At 40.4% G+C, this 21,190-nt stretch overlaps 1 protein-coding gene across 3 annotated transcripts in view; it reads left to right on the top strand.

Moving 5' to 3' along the window:
* The first annotated feature begins 2,605 nt into the window (after positions 1-2,605).
* The window catches only part of dennd2da (DENN/MADD domain containing 2Da), a 32,618-nt gene continuing 14,033 nt past the window's right edge, over positions 2,606-21,190 (top strand). Inside the window, exons 1-4 of one of the 3 annotated variants that reach the window (XM_026154252.1) lie at positions 2,606-2,798; positions 10,964-11,030; positions 11,138-11,221; positions 12,195-12,260. In XM_026154252.1, the coding sequence (XP_026010037.1) occupies positions 2,772-2,798; positions 10,964-11,030; positions 11,138-11,221; positions 12,195-12,260 (244 nt within the window). In that variant the 5' untranslated portion in view covers positions 2,606-2,771. Of the gene's footprint in view, positions 2,802-10,963; positions 11,031-11,137; positions 11,222-12,194; positions 12,261-17,795; positions 18,296-21,190 lie in introns of those variants that run through there. The other 2 variants (XM_026154251.1, XM_026154253.1) reach the window with 2 other exon arrangements.

Raw genomic sequence — 21,190 nt, 5'->3', positions numbered from 1 at the left:
GGAAGCACGCACACGGGGTTCAAGGGAGCAACGGGGAGTTATTGTGTTTACAGTTTTTCACTGTGAATAAAGAGCACTGTTTGCATCGCAGAGTCTGCGTTTTGGGTCCTCCTTTCCCCACATCCCCACGGTCTGCCAGCCAGACCGTGACAGTTACGGATTTGTACGAGGTCTCACTCAGTAGATAAAATACATTTTTGCCAAAGTTTTTTCAATTATTAATGGCTTAACACCAACACAAGTCACTTTATGGAGAACTTGTAATTTTGTATTCATGCACCAAAAAAGCCCTCAGCAAACATGTTTACCTGATAGAAGTCACTTTCAGCTGCAGCCATTGCATCCTGTGCTTATGTCACCGCCATTGGATTCTCGAGCCATGGTTCTCTGGACTGACGAATCCAGTGTGGGTTTGGTGGCTGCCAGGAGAACAGAACGTGTCTGACTGCACTGTGCCAACTGTCAAGTTTGGTAGAGGGGGACTTTTGGTGTGGCGATGTTTTTCAGTATTGGCAGTGAATTTGCAGTGAAAGGAAATCCCGCCACAACGGTTGCTCGCCACCACAACCTTGTTTCACAGTCACTTGTACTTACACCTGCCGTTAAGGAAGGAAGCCTCTGTTGTCACCATTAAGATGCCACATAAGCAATGATATGGGAGGAGAGGAAGTTAAAACACAAACCAAGACGTTGTTACATTTTTTTTTACAAACTCAAGTTTTCAAACTGTTCCAACGTCTCCCTCTGTATATCTGTATGTATCTACATTTCTGTACTGGAACATCATAAAATGCTGGGAAAAACTGACACGATCATACGCCCGTGTCTTCAACCCAGCCGCAGTGCAATGTGCCAGGTTACAAAAATCTAGAACTGCATGACCAACCACAAAGACACATGATCCATCCATCAATTTTCTTCTGCTTAGCTGGGGCGGGGTCGTGGGGGCAGCAGCCCAAGCAGAGAAGCCCAGACCTCTCTCTCCCCTGCCACCTCCTCCAGCTTGTCTGGAGAAACACCAAGGCATTCCCAGCCGAGAGATATAATCTCTCCAGCGTGTCCTGGGTCTGCCCCGGAACACCTCACCCAGGAGGCATCCTTGTCAGATGCCCGAACCATCTCAACTGGCTCCGTTCGATGTGAAGGAGAACGGCTCTACTCTGAGCCCCTCCCGGATGGCCGAACTCCTCACCCTATCTCTAAGGGAGAGGCCAGCCAACCTTCAGAGGAAACCCATTTCTGCTGCTCGTATCCGCGATCTTGTTCTTTCGGTCACTACCCACAACTTGTGACCATAGGTGAGGGTCATGATCAGCGTCTGACACAGCGAGCAAAATGGTCGGTGCTTACCAGCATACCAAGATCAATGGTAAATGGACCTTATATAGCTCTTCTCTACTGTACCTGAGCAAGCAAGGCACCTTTCACTACTAGCCATTCATACCATGCCATATTTATACTCCAATGGATGCATCAGAGAGCAACCTGAGGTTAGTATCATGCCCTAAGATATTTGGCATACAAACTGAAGAGGCCAGGGATCGAACCACCATGGACAGTTTAGTGGGAATAATTTGGGGTTGGCCCCTTCCTGCACCAGCATAACTACGCACCAGTCCACAAAGCTGTCCAAAACAACATGAATGAGTGAGATTAGTGTGGAAGAACTGACGGAGCTGCGCAGCCTCAATCCCGTAGAACACGATGGGGACGAGACTGCGAGCCAGGCCCTCTCATCCAACATCAGTGTCTGATGACACAAATGCGCTTCTGGCATAATGGCCAGAAATTCTCCTGAACATTGTGGAAAGCCTTTCCAGAACAGTTGGAGTTGTTATATCTGCAAAGCTTGGAACAAAATCTTATTAAACCCTGCAGATTAAGAACAGGATATCGTTCAAATTCATACGCATGTGAAGGCAGATGAGCAAATGCTTTTGTCACCATAGTGCATTTTGAGAAATTCATTTTAGAATATTTTGCTAATATCAATAAATCTCAAATTGCAGTTGATCTTTACATCAACAGAAAACGAGGGACAGAAAATGCACTTTTTGCAGGACTCATCATCAGCACCAGCCAGAGTGCTTACAGGTTCACAGAAATGTGACCATGTTACCTCAGCACTGAGTTCTCTTCTTTTGCCTCCAATGCCTTAAGAAATGCCTTTCAAATCTTTGTATAAATTCACAAAGCTCTGTGGTTTGAACCCTGTACATTTTGTCCCACCTAGTCCTAGAACTAGATCCAAGTTTGTTTGAAGCTGCCTTAAGTTACCTCGATTTGAACATAATGACATGTGCTGTACAAGTAAAATTCCTGTTGCACTTTTCGGCTCATTCAGAGAAGTCAAAGCACTTTTTACAACAAACAACATTCGCCAGGCCCGTAAAGCTCGCCGACAGATTGTGCAGTATTAGATTACAACCCTGGCAGGTCTATACACGCTCTTAAAATAAATGTTCCAAGAAATACAACGCTTAACCAGTTATACAGTTAAAGAACAGGTTTGACTGCACGGCACACAACAGCATTGTGCTGCTTGCGTCACTGTACCGTGGTTTAACACTGAAAGAGGAAATCCCAGTCTGAGAGTGAAGTCCGTCAACCACACGTTTCAACAGCTGCACTTCCTCATGCATGTGCACTTGCTGTTTCATTACTGTTTGACACATATGCTGTCAAGAGGAGCATTTTCTTGTTTACCGGGGAAGAAATAAAATCAACCGTATGTCAGAGACCTAATATTAGCAGTGGATAAATCAGGAAAAATGGACGAGATATCCCAGCAAACGCAGGTGGTGAGTTTGTTACTTCCATTACGTCTTTGTGTCTAAAGTTCAAGGACTGCAACACTTGTGTGGCTGTTTTTGATTAACCTGACATTTTCAGGCTAATTTTGCACAAGATTAAATGTAGTCTGTTTCCGGCTGGGGGAAAAGACGGGTGATATATAAGGTTTAAATAAATAAATCAAATCTTGACCTTGACAATCATGAATTACATCACAATAACACACCAGTCGCCTGCAAAGTTTTTGACTGAGTGTCTGTGACTTTTGAAGCCACAAAATATTTATATTTAACTTCAGCTATCAGCTTTTACACTACAACTTTTTACTTGCTTTTTACTATAAAGCTGCTTGGTACAGCAATAATGTTATAGGTTTGACTTTTACCCTGCTTACGCTGTCCTTTCACTGACTAAAAACCACCTTTGATGACTTTGTATTGTAACAACCTGCAGTATCACGACAGGTGCAGCCTGGAGAACTTATTAACCCTTATTTCTGCCACTTCCTGTATAATGTTTATGTATTAAATGGTGGTTAGTGTCTGAAAAAACGGAGCTGTTATACATTAAAGTACATGTACGCAGTGCATATATTTTACTACCTTGTTGTGGTAGAGATTTTCAACAGCCATACTTTATTAAAAAGGTTCAGGTCCAAGGGAAGAGGCAGGGCACACCTTGGACAGGTCACCAACCTGTTGCAGGGCCAACACAGACTGACAATCATTCACACCTATTTAATATCACTAGTTAACCTACTATTAACAAACTAAGTGCATGTCTTTGGACTGTGAGAGGAAGCCATTATACCCAGAGAGAACCCACACAGGCATATAGTGGATTTGTGCCCAGGACCTTCCTGCTGTGAGGCAAACAGGGCCACCATGCTGCACCAAGTTACATAGTTATAATTCAAAGTTTACCACCCGGGCGTGTTCTAATCTCTTATGAAATATTTCTATAAAATACTGTGGACATAAGCAGATCTTCACTAATGATTGACTAATACTTATCAGCCTGGCTACGGTGGCTGTATAAAATCTGTGAAAAAATTTTGTTACTTTTGCATTTATTTATTTATTTATTAACTAATCTTAGTTTTATCAGATTCTGCTGATGCAAATGAACAGATCTGACCAATTAAATCACAGCTTTTGGCAACAAGTGTGCTCTTAACTCCAGATATTAAGCATTAATACCCCAGACAGCCAGATCAGCTGGAGCTCAAACTGCCACACCGACATCCTGAAATATGTACAACAGTCGTCATACAGCTTCAGTTGCTGAGTCAAACCCTGAGATTCTCCCTGCTGCCGCCTTCTCGTGGGGACTGAATGGAGTCTTACATGTTTACAACCAACTCATTACGCCTTGATGTCAACTTCATTCTTTTTCAGTTTGTTTCTTGAGGACAAATTTAACCCCCTTCAGTGTACGTATTTTGTAGCAGAGATGAAAGTCATTTGTGATTATTACATATAATTTATGGTCGGATTTCTTTGCATATACTATATAAAATTAGTGACGTGCTCATTACTTGTTATTAAGAAATGATCAGACAAAAACAGAGTTTTTCAGGAATACTGTTCAGTTTCTGTCAGAATCCTGCTCCTCACATACACGGTCTTCACTAATCAGACCCATGTTATCGTAATAATCTTATAGCACCGCATCATCCCTGAGAACCCGTGGCTCTCAGACGGCGAGCTTGTTGTGGCTCCTAGTGTACGTAACAGGAGAAAGGGAGGCAGAGCCTTCGGTCCCTTATTCTATGGGGCCAGCTTCCGGTTTGGACTGGGGAGACAGACACCCTCTCTCCCTTTACGACTAGACTTACAACTGTCCTTTTTGAAAAAGTATATAGTTAGGGCTGGATCAGGTGTGTTTATTCAAAGCTTCTATGTGTTCTTTAAAGACATATGTTTAGTGGCATAATAAGGGTGTTAGCAGAGTTTGTTGTTACGGTGTTTTGTATACATACACTGGGAGGCCAAACAGTCTCAAAAGTTTCTGTATTTACAAAATAAAATGTACTTAGATGTGTTAAAACAATGAAATGATCCAATAATGTGGTCGAACACTGTCCTGGTATAATTACTCAGGCCTAAAATCACTGAAAGGTCCTCTTTAGTGGGGCTTATTATGTCATTCATGTTGTTTATTTCATAGTGATTGTAATAATATGATACAGCGCCTATGAAACTAAAATAAATAAAATAGTAAAAATACTTTTATTAAACTAGTATCTACTGTTCATTACCGTTTATTGTATCAACTGTATAATGGTTTTTATGTATAGTCTGACATAAACATAATGGAATTATCATTTTTTAAATATCCATAAAATGTAATAGTAAACAATATACTGTTAATTATAGATGCACATACTGATGGATTTGAATATTGAGCTTAAGAGCTTAAGATAGAGCTGTAATAGAGCTTAATAAAACACTAGCTACACTTATAGTACCATAGTACTGCTGTAATACAACAACAACACAGTTCACTTTGCTATATTTCTCCTTAAAAACATCCATCCATCCATCCATTCGCTTCCGCTTATCCTTTTCAGGGTCGCGGGGGGCGCTGGAGCCTATCCCAGCTGTCATAGGGCGAAAGGCGGGGTACACCCTGGACAGGTCGCCAGTCTGTCGCAGGGCTACCCTTGTCCTTAAAAACATCTAAAAGAAAAAAAAAATCGAACACAATTAGGACACTTCCTGTGCTGCTACTTTTAATTCCGTTAGCCTAATTATTACCACTGGTGCTGTACAGGTGGCTGGAAAAACAACGAGCCCACTCTGATCTTAATTTCATGAGAGGGATGAGTTGGTTCAACAGTTTAATAAACGTTAGTTGACACCTTTGTTAAATTTGTGTAATATGACGGGTCACAACGATTTGGTGCCAAGCTGGCGTAAAGACACTGTGTTATGTTAGCATGCTATTGCTATTTAGCTTGAGTGTGTTACAGTTGGTTACAGATGCAACATGTACCGTGGTACCTGCTGCACACTGTGAGTGGTCTTCGTCCTCCCTCAAAATAATTGTTGGTGTTTTTGCAAGAACTTTATAGTGTTCGAGTGTCCGTGGTGCTTATATCACTGCTTAGTCTGGTCCCTTTCTCATTCTTCACCTGGTACAAACTATAAAGTTTTCCTCCTCTGAATTTTCTCTTGTTGCTGTTATTGAACAAAAGTCTTCAGCTTCTCTTTCAAAAGGTTGGAAATTCCACAGTGTATCCTTGTAGAATAACGTGCAATGTGTGTCTGTGCTGATTTGAAAGATAACTGCTGATAAAAACAGTGTTGAGTGCCCGCCCTGCACAAATGTAAAATTGGTTGCAGGAAGCTTTGTAATTTAACCCTTTGCCTTCTTACTAACATTTTTTATAGTACAAAAACTAAGTAATTAAAGTAAATAAAGTAATATAAACTAATACTGATTATATTTTGAATGAAGTAAGCCTGTAATTTCACAGGCATTTCTTTTTCACAGTCATCAAGTTTGTGGATATCTTAAGAATAATATAAATTATACATTTCTATTTTTTTCTGTCATTTTTTTTTAGCAATTTTGGTCAAATAAAATACACTATCTGTGAAATTACCGCACAATACCTTGCAGATGTTATATATTCATAAAAAAACCATTTAATCATTTTTAAAGCAGAGATTGTGTCTGTTTCCCAAATGCAAACTAGGAACCGATTCCCCAGAAGAGCTAAACGCTGAAGGCTCTGCCTCTGAGAGCCACAAGCTCTCACAGGGTGATACAGTACGGTGAGGTCATTAAGATAAGATGGGGCCTGATTATTTAAGACCTTGTATGTGAGGAGCATGATTTTGAATTCTGGATTTAACAGGAAGCCAATGAAGGGAAGCCAATACAGGAGAAATATGCTCTCTTTCCAGTCCCTGTCAGCACTCTGGCTGCAGCATTTTGGATTAACTGAAGGCTTTTCAGGGAGATTTTAGGACTTCCTGATAATAATGAATTACAGTAGTCCAGCCTGGACGTAATGAATGCATGAACTAGTTTTTCAGCGTCACTCTGAGACAGGATGTTTCTAATTTTAGAGATATTTGCTTGATGTGTGCATTGACACGTTGGGCTGATAGTTGAAAGCCTGCCATATTGGACACTCATGAACCCACATGTGCACCTTCACTCTCACAGTAAAGTGTTCTGTCAGGATAATATGGTACCATGAGAACTAGATATGAAAGGACTCGATCATTCGAGACTGTAAGGCTTTTAAATTGAACTTTAAACATAAAAAGCCAAAGAGAAACAGATGTGAAACTAACACTGGAGAAAGAGAGATATAGACATTTATGCTGGAGCTTGTGTACATATCAAACAAAATAGATTGTAAAGATAAAGGTAATTGTTAGCTTTACAGATGTTAGCAGGACTTGTTCTAGACTTTGAACAGACCTTTACTGCCTCCTACATAAAGTAATAAAATAAAGAGGAGACCATGTTTGGATTAATTGCACATATTTATACTGAAGAGGATCAGTGAGTCAGCTAAATGTGACAATTTGATTCAGAAGCTGTTTTTAAAAAGCAAAATTCCAACTTGTATTTCCACCTTTATGCATTAGCTCTAATTATTCATAATAAATAAGCACTGATTGCCTTTGTGTATCATCCCCAGTCTGAACAGCCTTCCTGGACATTCTGCTGCAGAGCTTAATAAGGGATCATTTCGACTACTGGCAAAAGAAGAAAAACACCTGTGTTTTACTGCTGCAACCTAATTTTTCAAATATTTTCCACCATGCTCCACTGATCCTACTGCGATGCATTCCTTTCTACACATGTGGTTTATATTGCCGGGGAGTTTTCCCATAGGGCCTAATCATGTCCTGTCATTTTGCTCTGTTATAAATAGTGGCTGTCTTTCCATGCAGGACCAATAATGTTCATGCAGTATGTGCAGCTCAGCTGAGTATGTTCAGTCGACAGTCAGAAAAACTCATCAACAACTGGGATTCAGTAGTGACAGTTTACTATTCACACGCGCACGCGCGCACACACACGCACACACACGCACACACACACACACACACGCACACACGCACAAGTGTTAAACATAAATACCACTTAAGGTGCTATTTTTGGAAACTTGCTACATAGAAGGACAAAACATGGCGGTCAGTCTACATCGAATACTGTACAAAGTTTATATTTTCACCTTAGTACCTGAAGAATTCCAAGTAATGTTCCAAATGGCAGCCAAAAATGGACAATCCATTCATCATCTTCTTCTTCAATAATTTTTTAAAACCTGGGGTGGGTTACTGTGTACTGCAGCCAGATGGCTATAATTCAGTCCAATTAGTTTAATTTATATAGCGCCAAATCACAACAACAGTTGCCTCAAGGCTCTTTATATTGTAAGGTAGACCCTACAATAATACATATGCAGAAAAACACAACAATAATATGACCCCCTATGAGCAAGCACTTTAGCGACAGTGGGAAGGAAAAACTCCCTTTTAACAGGAAGAAACCTCCAGCAGAACCAGGCTCAGGGAGGGGCGGGGCCATGTACTGCGACCAGTTGGGGTGAGAGAAGGAATACAGGATAAAAGACATGCTGTGGAAGAGAGACAGAGGTTAATAACAGATATGATTCAGTGCAGAGAGGTCTGTTAATACATAGTGAGTGAGAAAGGTGACTGGAAAGGAAAAACTCAATGCATCATGGGAATCCCCCGGCAGCCTACGTTTATTGCAGCATAACTAAGGGAGGATTCAGGGTCACCTGGTCCAGCCCTAACTATATGCTTTAGCAAAAAGGAAAGTTTTAAGCCTAATCTTAAAAGTAGAGATAGTGTCTGTCTCCCGAATCCAAACTGGAAGCTGGTTCCACAGAAGAGGGGCCTGAAAACTGAAGGCTCTCCCTCCCATTCTACTTTTAAATACTCTAGGAACAACAAGTAGGCCTGCAGTGCAAGAGCGAAGTGTTCTAATAGGGTGATATGGTACTACAAGGTCATTAAGATAAGATGGGGCCTGATTATTTAAGACCTTGTATGTGAGGAGCAGGAGTTTGAATTCTGGATTTAACAGGGAGCCAATGAAGGGAAGCCAAAACAGGAGAAATCTGCTCTCTCTTTCTAGTCCCTGTCAGGACTCTTGCTGCAGCATTTTGGATTAACTGAAGGATGAATCTTAATATCCTATAAGCAAGCTTGTCTCTCAAAATGTATATCCCAATGAAGATACCCAGGATCTGTAGTAGGACTGGGCATCGTCACTGATTTCTAGAATCGATTCAAATCGAATCGATCGATTAGATTCGAGTGACTATCACAAGGTCCTGAATCGATTCGATCCACAATTCAATTCGGAGAAATTTTGCCTCAGACAGTCAGAAATATTATAATTCTGATCACGTATCAGTACATTTCCATATTATTATTATATCTATAAAAAGAAAGCTGACACTTGCGAGACTTTATCAAAAGTGAGCATCACAGCAGATGCCTTTGTGTCAAAGTAACTGAAGATAACAGACAGAAAAACATGAAGGAGATTTTCCTGGCCCGGTTTTTTATAGCAGGTAACCTTAAACATATTCTGCAATTATACATAATTTTAAAAAGTTTACATTTCTTCAGTACTGAACAGCAGAAATTAGTCTCTCTTGTCCAAGGTCATTTAAGTTATAAAAAAAAAGTACAGAGAGAGAGAGCTGTGCAGGAAGTGTGATTTTATCGTGGTGGAAGCAAAACAGCAAAAGTTAGAGGAAATTCATGACGATGTTTATGTGAAGCGAATTGTGATCCATAGTTTGGATCTTCTTTTGCTGCTGGTTCAGTCAATATTGTTTGGAGAGAGATAAAAACCTGCAGTTTCAGAAAGGGCGCAAACACAAAGCATGGAACCGCCGAAACATCAGAATCAGTGAGCTGTCGGCTTTCAGCCCCAACCGTGCCCGTGCTGTCGGGTGAGAAAGGCGACATCTCACTGATTCTGATGTTTCGTGGGGTCCGTGCTTTTACATCTTTGTGCAGAATCCGTGTAACTGCTCTCATTTACTGTTTTAGCTGTTTGGTGGTTGTTGAAATTTCGTGAGGTTTAACCTGAGATTCTGGCGTTTCGGGCAAAATAAATTTATATTTAAAAATCAATTCAGGATTTTAATGAATCGATATCACGTTATCCAAGCTAGAATCGATTTTAATAGATAAATCGATAACCAAAACCCACCCCTAATCTGTAGTTTAAAACAGTTATCTACACACAGAAACAAACCAAACACATACACCCAGAGTTTCAGTGCTTGCAAAATAAAAAGTAAAAAGCAATGCAGAATGGCTGATTGCAGGTTACAGCTTTCTCTAGAGCAAACCTGGGTTCGATCAAACCCTAGGGGTTTGGTGAGTTGGTCTCAGGGGTTCGGCAGAGCCTCTGCCATGACATGCACGGCTTATTTTGCGCACCAGTAAAAAAACATATCTGAATTTGAAAAAAAATCATATTTTATTTTTCACTAAAGAGGGGTTCAGTGACTGCGCATATGAAACTGGTGGGGTTCGGTACCTCTAACAAGGTTAAGAACCACTGCTCTAGAATGAGGCAATTTATTTATAAATATATCTAAATATCTTTGTTTTCAATAATAATAGTGTTTGAAATATAAGAGTTGGAAGTTTTTAAATTTTTTACGCCCCTTAAAAGTCTTGTTTGAGTGTCGAGATTTGCTTCAGGTTAAATAAAGTCTTGGTAAGGAATGAGTTTGGCACTGAGCTGTTAGACTTATACTTAACAATGGCAGCAAATATCTCACAAAGATTGCCAAACACAGATAGCTGTGTGCATGTGTGTCATCCTCTCCCTCTACAGTAGTCATTGTAACTAAAACATGAGAAATACATTCATTAGTTAGATGACCCCAAAGTGACATGTTGTGCACTTACGTATACACAGATGTCTGCAGAGGACTTGCAGGAAGACAAAAGTGCCACAAACCTCATTCCTCAAGAGCGTACTGAAGATGTTTCAGCAACACACCACAAACTTATTACATGTTGACTTCTGTTACTGCACTATTACAGGTCATCACTGACAGCTCCTGCATTAATGTGAATGTACTGAACATTTACAAAGATGTCGTTTCTTCTTAGTTGTCATTTGATTTTTTTTTTTATAGAAGTTGGAGCAGCAACTGTCTACAAACACAAGGAGGAGCTTTGGTTTCTCGTCTCTCCGAGTCAAAAGTAGGACAGTGATGATACAAATTCATAGATGTGTTCATGTAATCAAGAATGTTCTGTTCAGCTTAGTAATAACTTTTTCATTGAGTCGGTTTGTATTGTGCCTCCAGAAAGGATCAACAGTGAAGACGGTGGATTTACACGGCGAAGGGGCCTCAGGTCTTTTTCATCGACGCGAGAGTCATCAAGAAAAGGTCAGAAACCTGTTGTGCTAGTCTGACTACCATCATGCAGCATTATGCAAACACAGGCACAGATATTCTCATAAATAAGGCCTTATATTTACAGTGTCACAGCACTAAAAGAAAACAGTGTTTTCTGAGCCCTTTCAAGTTGACGATTAAATCAATCCATGTTTGATAATGTACCAATTAACTGTAGTAAATCAGTAATATCACTAATCTGTTGCCATCTGTTGTTGTGTACATCGGAGTTAGTGTTACTGATAGGCCCCAGCCTGAGGGGCCCACAGTGAACAAACAGTGTCTCTCAGCCAACATACTTACATCACTAAACTGGTCAAAGTGTACAATTTAGAAGTGTATAAACAAACAAAGATGAAGATTGTTCATTTAAACAATCACCAGCATTCTAGCAAGAGCAGTGTAACTCACAAATAAAGGTTTACACAGGTTTACCTTCTGGCAGTGGCAGTTCAGTCACACGAGGGGAGGCTGAGGAAGAATCTATCACACCTGCCCATCATACCTGTGTTAGTAAATCAGAGTTAAATAAACCAAGTGGCATACCACCTGCATATAAGAACAGTCACATTTCTCTAAATAAGGAAACACCTTTGCCTGGAGGTGAAGCAGTGACAATGCTGTAAAAGAGAAGCATGCGCCCTTAAGGCAAAAACAAACAAAGAAAGGTGACTGTAAAAACTTCAATAAGAGTGTTTTAGGTCCAACTACATAAAAGTGACATTTCCCCCTCAGACATTCACTCATGAAGGGAAAACCAGAATCAATGCTGATGTTAAAAAAGATTAGATGAAAAAGAAAAAACAGTCAGCCCGAGACGAGAAACCAAGTCCAAATCAAACTGCAGCATCCATAGGATAGTGCCAAGACATTACATTGTAAAGAATGAAACTGAGTCAGGGTTGATTGATTGATTTTATGTTTTATAATAAATAATAATCTCCAAACTCATTTCCAATCCCAGAATCTGTTCCAGATGACGATGGGGACTCACAGCTCTCAGGTGGTGAGAAACACATGATGAAGACAGGTATGTGTTTAACATGAATGCTAATGTGGACTGGTACTAATATAACACCTTTCTACTCAAACATGCAAAGCTCCTTCTACTACAAGTTCTAGCTAATGTTCACACTGTGATGGACTCACTGGGGCAGCTCTGTGTTCAGTATTGTTCCCATGGATATTTCAACACCTGTGCATCTTCATGTGCCCAGAACTGGCTAATCACCATCAGCGGTTTATCACACTCCACAATAACCTCCTTCACTTACTACCAGAGATGGGTTACTGTAATCCAATTACTTTTTCAAGTAACAAGTAAAGTAATGGATTACTATTGCAAAATGGTAATTAGATTACCGTTACTTTCCCGTAGGAACGCTGCGTTACTAAAATCGTGATTTTTTTTGCGAGAATGTCTCACAACAGTGACGTAAGCAAGTGCGACGTTCGTGACAACAGCTGTGTGCAGATCAACAATGGATCATGTATTTAGTGCGGGAGAGAGTATGAGCGTGCAGCGTTTAAAGCGGGGAAGTACTGACCTTACTTTGAGTTTGATTCCATAAAAAGTGACAAAACATTAGTGTCCGTTGTGCGTGGGAAGAAAACTTCTTTTACAGCGAAAAAAACCCCTGAACTTCCGAGCAAGCACCGAGTAGCTATGACGTAATGGGGAAACTCAGAGAAACTCGTGGATTCTTCCACTGACCACTGCGGCACACCTGCACCAGGGTAAACCTCCGCCTACCCTACTCCTGCTTTGCAGGTGCAAATAGAGCAAAAGGACCGCTGAGTCTTTGACTTTATTTATTTTCTGCTTTGTTTTACTTGCATCTATTTGAAAGAGTGAGTGTAAACACACAAAAAAAGATATGTTTTATATGCTGGAATGTGCAGAAAATCGGTTTAAATATTAAACAAATTTCTTCCAGTCAGAGAATGTTGCATATAATTAAATTTTTGCTTGATGCATAAAGTTAAAAGATTAAAACTAATAAAACAAGTTTTAAAAAGGGACTTTTCCATTTGATTACATTTTGTATGATGGATTATGTAGAAAAAGTAGAATTGGGCTGAAAGATCTATCACTTTATCACCTATTCAGGTTGTAAATCGTGTTTTTAAAAAGTAACTAAGTAATTAATTACTTTTGAAAATAAGTAATCAGTAAAGTAACGGGATTACTTTGAGGAAGTAATCAGTAATTAGTTAATGATTACTTTTTTCAAGTAACTTGACCAACACTGCTTACTACCAGCTGACTTAAAGAGTCGTCTGCAGATGCAGTGTGTGACAATTTTTTTTTATTTACACTTTAAACTACTTCTACAATACAAAATTTTATTCACACACAGTAAATAGGGAATTTTAGATGAAATGTCATTGCTCACACTGAAGCAAGGTAAACATGCAGGTGTGAAGAAACACCAAAATCTTTACCAAGAAAGCCAAAGGTGGGGAAAGAAGGGACATAGCAACAACCCAAATACTTCCAGTTCATGTGTGAAATATGGAGGAGTCAAGTAGTCATGTGACTAGATGAGATCATGTAGTCACATGATTCCCCCATGCTTAGTTGACTGAGCATGCATGACTGCTTCTGGTACTCGTCATTCTTGTTGATGAAATTTAGCTAGGTATGACTGAGCTCAAACATACTGCTCACCGACAAAGGTGAGCAGTGTTCCTAAATAGCCAATTTATTTGGGAATTTTGATCTAAGAGGTTCCCCATTAATATGCAGAGTCAGTAATGTAAACTCATGGCACTCAAACACTGTCTTTAAACAGCCTGGACTATATAAAGTATATAAAAATGGCCTTGCTTGTTACTTTTGGTTGTAATTCTTGTGGATAAAGACAATCCTCAAAAGTACTGCAGCTGTGTTGTCAGCATTTCTCTCCAGATGTGTTCAGACACAGTTAGACAAATAACACAAATACTGGTGGTTTGAATCTAAGAAAAAGCTTTCGGATACAGAATGAAAATGAAAGTCATTTTTAAAAAGAAGTGAAAACAATGTGAAAGGTCTTGTTTCATGAATCATCATAAAACAAGGTTGACCTATTTTCAACAAATCCACTCCCTCTAAGGAGGACGCTGTCAGGAAATGGCTGTGTGGTGAGCATACATGCAGAACTCAGGAAACCAGGTGTAAATGATAGAAATGTAGTTTTAATGCTGATTATTCACAAAGTTACAAAAAGTCCAAGACAAATGCAGGTCAACACCAGGGAACCGCAGGGTGGGAAAACAAACAACCTCGAGGACGGACATCACAAAGAAGAGGAGACAACACGGGGGGGAGGGGAAACCTGGCAGCACTGCTGAAACTAATGGAGAAAGTCAAATGACCAAAACTGAAACCAAAACACAAAATGAAAAACAGGTAACAGACGTATACAAAACCAAGGCAGAAAAAGAGTTCAGGTGATGGCTAGATAATCCATGACAAGAGTTGAGCAGCTCGACGGGTCGGCCAGGAGCCCAACGGAGGAGGTGTTCTGGGAGCCGCACAGGTGGCCAACTGGTGTAGATGAAAAAGACCTCCAGTGGTTTGGTTGGAGGCTGGCATCGGCAAAGGGGATAGGACCCCTTAGAAAACCATAAATGGAAGAAAGGCCAAGGAGGGCTACTTTTGTGGAAGTGACAGGACTCCTTAGGTGCCCGGGCTGGTGATGACAGAATAAAAGACAAACCCTCTGGCTAACAGGCTGGTGGTGACTGAGAAGACAGAGGTCTTCAGGAGGCCATACAGATGGAGTCCCTAAGGAGGGAGGCGGCTGGCAATTGCTGACTGGCAGACGAATGTTAAGCTTTTGGAAATCCTTCCATAGCTGTGACTTTAACACTAGTGAAAATTTGTGGACAATGCTTAAAAGCTAATTGGAACCAGACAGAGTGTCAGATTAGATTAAAATAAATACAAAGCTCGTGTTGCGACACTGTAAAATGTAGATCTAAACCAAATAAAGAATAGAATAATCCTTTAATTGTTCCACAAGGGGAAATTTGGTTGTATCAGCAGCAAACCCCCCCCCCCCCCCCCCCCCCCACACACACACACATATACAAACAGAACAGGACACAGAACAGAAACACAATTTTTACATATTTACATCGTGGACAATAGTTACCAAAGCAGAGTACTGTACAGTTATTAAAATTAGAGTGCAGATAAGTGGCAAACCCAGGTTGTAGTGTGCAAACAGAGCAGAGCAGGTTACTGAAAGATGTTTAAATAGCAAAGAATATTTAGAATAATTAGAAAAGTGAAGATTGTGTATTGTACCTGTGCATTAAAAATTATGAAGCCGTGCTGCTGTGAGAGATACAGTGTGCAGTTTAGCATTATCTTGCTGAAATCTGCCAGCCCTTCCTTCAAACAGACAAACTGAATGGGAGGATACGTTGCTCTGAAACATGTATATATCTTTCAGTGGACAATTCTACAGTCACTGATGCACTGATGCATACCCACACCAGAGATGCAGGTTTTTTAAGTGAGCGCTGAGAACGAGCCGGGTGGTCTCTCTCCTCTTTAATACAAACAGCAAAATTTCGCCTGTAGTCAGAAGAGTTTTCTACTTCAGCCCAGAGGAGACGCCGCATTCACACCGGGCTTCTTCTTTGCATGACAGGGCATTTGTAGATAAGTAAACCATCGTAAACCAGATCAAACTAATACGTGAAAGTTTACTGAATATCAATTTATTTTAACTTTTAAAATCACGTATTTTTGAATATGACAGGTAATCAGTGTTGGAAAGGTTACTTTTAAAATGTATTCCATTACTTTTAAACATATAACACTGTCAAAAGTGTTAATTTAACACTCAACAGTGTTGTATTTAACACTCAGAGGTGTGGACCCATATAGACACTCTCTAGTGTTAATTTAACACTGGAGATTTTGCTGTGAAACGGGACAGACATGACTGGGGGATAGGACAGGGAGAAAGAAAACCAAAGGGGAGAAGAGACGGTGAGAAAGGGGGGGAAGAGAGAGAAGAAAAAACAAACAAACAAAAAAAAACAAACAAACAAAACACCTGGATCACCTGTATGGAGAAAAAAAACAGAAGAGAAAGCAAACAACAAAGAGCAACATAATAAAAAAAACAGCACCATCACAATAAACTAGCTAGCAGTAGATAACAGTAGATACTAAATAATAAACGATATTGTGCAGCACGCAAGATAGACAGCGCACGATGTGCTTTGAGGCAGCAGCCAAGAAAGCTGTAGTCCGTGTCTGTGAACACCCGTGTGTACACCTGTGTGGATCAGCATGCTTGTATTCCAAAGGTTTCTCCATGTAACGATCTGCTAGGGAGTGTGGGGAGCCATAGCCCTGTAGTGTTGATGTGTGCTGTTCTAAAGTGCATTTAAAACTCAGGAGAGCATGGTTCCTGCTTCCTCTCAGAGAGCAGCACAGCTCTTCCCGAAAACCCTTAGTGTCTAAATGCATTTAAAATTGAGGGTAGGGCACCAGCGCCAGAGGTGGGTTGGAGTACACCGACCATCCTCTGGATGCTGTAAAACGTGTCCACCCCCAAGGCCCTATATGTACAGTATGTGTTACGTGAGAGTGAGTAATGTGGATGTCTAGGTTGCAGAATAAAATTAAAATACAGTTACTCATATTTTGTATTTTAAATACGTAACGGCGGTACATGTATTCCGTTACTCCCCAACACTGCAGGTAATTGAGTAAAACATGTCCTAAAGTTTCTCATTTGTTTATGTACATTATATCCAGCTTTAACTCGTCCCAGGAGCCTGTAACATAATTTATCCTTATGCCTACAGTAATATTAAATATAACGAAGCGCACTAATGTTTATATTTTACGGTTGCATCGTTATTACACGGACTATACACAATCCTTCAGACAAATACGATAGTTCATACACGACATATTGGCATGAAGCTCAATGATTACAGTCAGAAGATAACATTCCCTGTGATTAAAACATTTATATTTTGTGTTTCACAACATCCCAGTTTTCCCACTTGTGTCAAGCCAGCCTTGACTTTGAAAAGGCTTTTATTTTGGAAAGCAAAATCAGAATGACTTGAAATTGACATGGTAACATCGTGAGGTTGTATCCTGTTGATTTAAAGTGAAATTATTCTGTGGAAACAGAAAATTTCCTTTTTAGAGCATTCTGAAATCACTGAAAGTTAGGTAAGTTATGGGCATTTTCAACAGGCCATTATTTTGGAAGGCAAAATCAGAATGACTTGAAATTGACATAGTACCATGGTGTGGTTGTACACTTTTGATCTAAAATGGATTCATCCTGTGGAAAGAGCAATTTTCAGTTTTAGAGCGTTCTGAATTCTTTAAAAGAGTAGGTCGTATTTAATTGTACCTGACCTGATCACTAATTCCCGTAGGCGCCCTCACTAACAAACAGTATTTCTCAGAGGTGTCATCCAGTCTCATCATGTCTCTGACAGAAAACCAATTAAGGAGGCCTGACTGTGCTTTGTGAGTTTGAGTTGGAGTTGAGTTGGCACGCTGCTGTTTCAAGTCACCGCCTGCTTGCTGCATACAGCTGGAAGAGCTAACCGCTTCCGTCGAAAAATAACAAAATGAAGCAATGTTTGAGGGCTCTAGTGCTGCGTTCATGAATATCGGGTTTGTTGCGACAACATGACTCCAACATCCGCTCATTAACTTTCTTCTACTTATTTTATGGTATTTTTGTTGGCTTTTTATTCTTGGCTCGGTAGTTTCTAGAAGCAAATCAGGTCCTCAAGAGTGGGACGATAAAACCGCGAAGAACCGAACGAAACACGCAACACTTCGTTTGTCCCACATAACGCGAACGCAGCACCTACAGCGGTAACCTACTTCAGCGTACACAGTAGTTGAGCGCGAGGTTAAAATGCTATGTGTGTAGCATGCAGCGGGATGACGATGGTAAAATACTGCCGTGCTGTTACTGAGTGTGCTGATAGGAACCCCCGACAGTAGAGCGGCAGCAATGAGTGAGACTGTGAAGAAGAGACGGAAAGGAGTCCGACTGACGAACCCCAAAAACAGATGGAGTGAGTACTGGATATTAGAGAAGTCTTACCGCTGGATAACCCGAGTCCACCTAAGTTATTATCATGATGTTACTGAGCGGTGTAGTTTCTCGACAAACACGGTACCTGCCGAAACTTGCTGAAGTAACTTATCTCGAACAGGTTGCGCCCATGTGTGTATCGGTGTTTTTCCACTTCATTGTAGGGAAACCTCTGCTGTTCATTTACAGCTGACATAAAGTGCAGCGTGGAGGTTACGACCTAAATACTTGACCTCTGTGATGTGTTTACAGTCCGTGACATGAAACTTGTTGAGCTTGTCGTGATGCTGTGTTCATGGTATCAGCCTAAAATGTTGTTTGGGGCTGTGTCAGGTGCACATATGATCATTTAGCTTGTGGTCAGCTTGAACTGTGATGGTCTGTAAGCTTGCCCTCACATCTGTTTTAGTTCATCTACTGTGCGCATGTTGTGGATGTTGCTGTAGATTGCCTTGTAGCCTCAGGAGGTGAAATGACAGCCAGTTTGAAAGACTGCTTTTAGCTGCATTAGCTGCTGGAAGAACACCTTTTCAGCGCAGGCTTAGGTGGAAAACACATGGTGCTTATGAAGGGAAACAGTCTATATCATGGATAAAACTTTCCATTGGGTAAACAGATAAATTGGCAGATTTGTGATATAAAGGCTGCAGGAATGAACAAGAACATGGAAACAGGATATCAGGCAGCTTTAGTTAGTCTTGCTTTAATCACCTCCTTTGACTTGACAGCATCTTGTTATAACATGTTTAAGACCCTGTGGGCCCGAGGGAGGGCTGTTTTTTTTTTTTTTTTTTTTTTTTTTTTTTACACCCACATCACATCAGAGCTGAAAAGAAGTAGCTCAAAAACGCAGCAGTGTGTAGGGTCAAGAAAGAGTCAAACTGACACTAAAACACAACCTGAGACGTGTTTTTGTCCCGCGGGCTCATTCAGCACAGTTCTGCAAGTTACTGAGTAGGAAGGCACTGCCACTGGTGTTTACACAGGACAACAGATTGCAAATGCCAAAGTTGTGTACTGCAGACTCAGTAAACATTGTCAGGGACTTGGCCAGACTGAAGTGAAACCTGGACTGTGTCCTGCAGCTGCTTATTTAATCTGCTCTGGCTGCAATTTGTCTGTGTGTGGAGTGTGGTCGCTCAACATGTACATGCAGCAAAGAGTGGAGTGACAACCACAAACGAGTTAGCTCAAAATGATTTAGAAGAGCTGTGGTGTTCAAAGTGAACTTTGGTTTAACAGAGTTCAGCTCAGACGGATCGATTGAATCTAACCTAGAAACTGTCTTTGGTTTGTTTTTGTTTGTTTCTGTTTTTCCACCAACCACACAGTCAGCGTATACTTTAGCCTCCTGATATGATGTGATATGTTTTCAAAATGATTATTTAATTGCATTATGTGTATATCTATCGATCTATCGCTTCCACAGTTCATGGTGACTTGTGCAATTGGCTTAAAGTTGGCATGTAATAATAATAATAATAATAATAATAATAATAATAATAATAATATGCGTGTGTGAGAGACTGGGAATTATAATGGATGTATTAATTTTAACTTTACTTTTACTTTTTTGCTTAAGATAGAAACTAGTTACTTCCTGAAGTCTTGAGTTCAGCTGGCAACTTGACTCTTGAAGCACCTGCTCCCTGCTGAGAGCCCCCCTCTTTATGTGACTTAGTGTTTTTGACTGACAGAAATGGTTCAGGGCTTGAACACTCTGATTGGCTGGGGGTTTCAGTTGGTAGTTTACACGATCGCCTTGTGCATGTGAGTTTTTTCCAGATACTATTCTAATTGTTGGCTGTGGATGTGAGGTAGATAAACTTGGATAACTTTAAGTTTCCGGGACAAAACTCAGTTTCATTGTATGGTCAAACAGTGGTTTGAAGTACTGTGAGTGGTTAGTGTGATTAGAAAAGAGCCAAATTCACTCTGTTTATCTGAGCTCAGGGACCCTTCAGTGAACACCATCTATTTAGAGGAAGTGATACTTTCATGGTTTCATAGGTGAGCCAGTAGACAGTCTGTCTACTTTTCTATTTTTTGACCAGCTGGCAGGTTCACATCTCGATCACTCGTCGTCGTATGGCTGCTGTGCTGGTCTCCCAAGGCAAGTGACCCTGCTGCAGCCAGGGCTTCTCTTTTTGGCCTTTGTCTTTAGTCTGCCAGTTGTGCATGGAAACAGGGTTGTATCTAGCCTGCTATGTTTGGGTTAGCAGCTTAAAAACACTAGATGGGAGCTTAGGAGCGACAAAGACTGGTGTTTAGAGCCGCTGACTACAAACCCACTGGGAACTAATTTAAGTCTTTGTTCGGATGCTGATGTCTCTGACTTACTTTAACTGTCTTCCATGCAATGATTATTTGTGTTTTAGACACAAAGATTTACTTATTTTATGGTAACTGCTTACTTGGTGATGGATCTATTTAATATAGAAAGAAAACCCCACAGAAATAACACTGGTATAGTTGACTTTCACTTTTATTTGGCTGTGGATGTGAGATAGATAAGCTTCCAAAGTTTGTAGGACAAAATGTTGTTTAACTATATATTTAAATGTATTTTGTTGTCCGAAGCACTTCTTTCCCTGCCTTTGATTGCCTCTTTAATACTTTTTGATTTTGAAACAAACTGATAAACTTGAGCTTTGTCTTTGTTTGTCTTGGTGATAGAAACCAGCCTATCACCAAGTTCTTAAGTGATGTACAGTTTAAATGGTATTTAACACATTGTTGTTGATGCTGTCTATTTACTAAAAAGGCTTGCTCTCCAGTGTTTTTGATTCTGAGATGATGTGAAGCACAAGTTGGGGGAAATTCCTTCCTCAGAGTGTAAAACAAACAGATGATTCAGCAGACTGTCAGCGCTGCA

The sequence above is a fragment of the Astatotilapia calliptera genome, chromosome 20 (genome assembly GCF_900246225.1).
Source record: "Astatotilapia calliptera chromosome 20, fAstCal1.2, whole genome shotgun sequence".
NCBI lineage: Eukaryota > Metazoa > Chordata > Actinopteri > Cichliformes > Cichlidae > Astatotilapia > Astatotilapia calliptera.
Note: the sequence above shows the minus strand (reverse complement) of the source record. Positions and strands in the feature narration are given on the sequence as shown.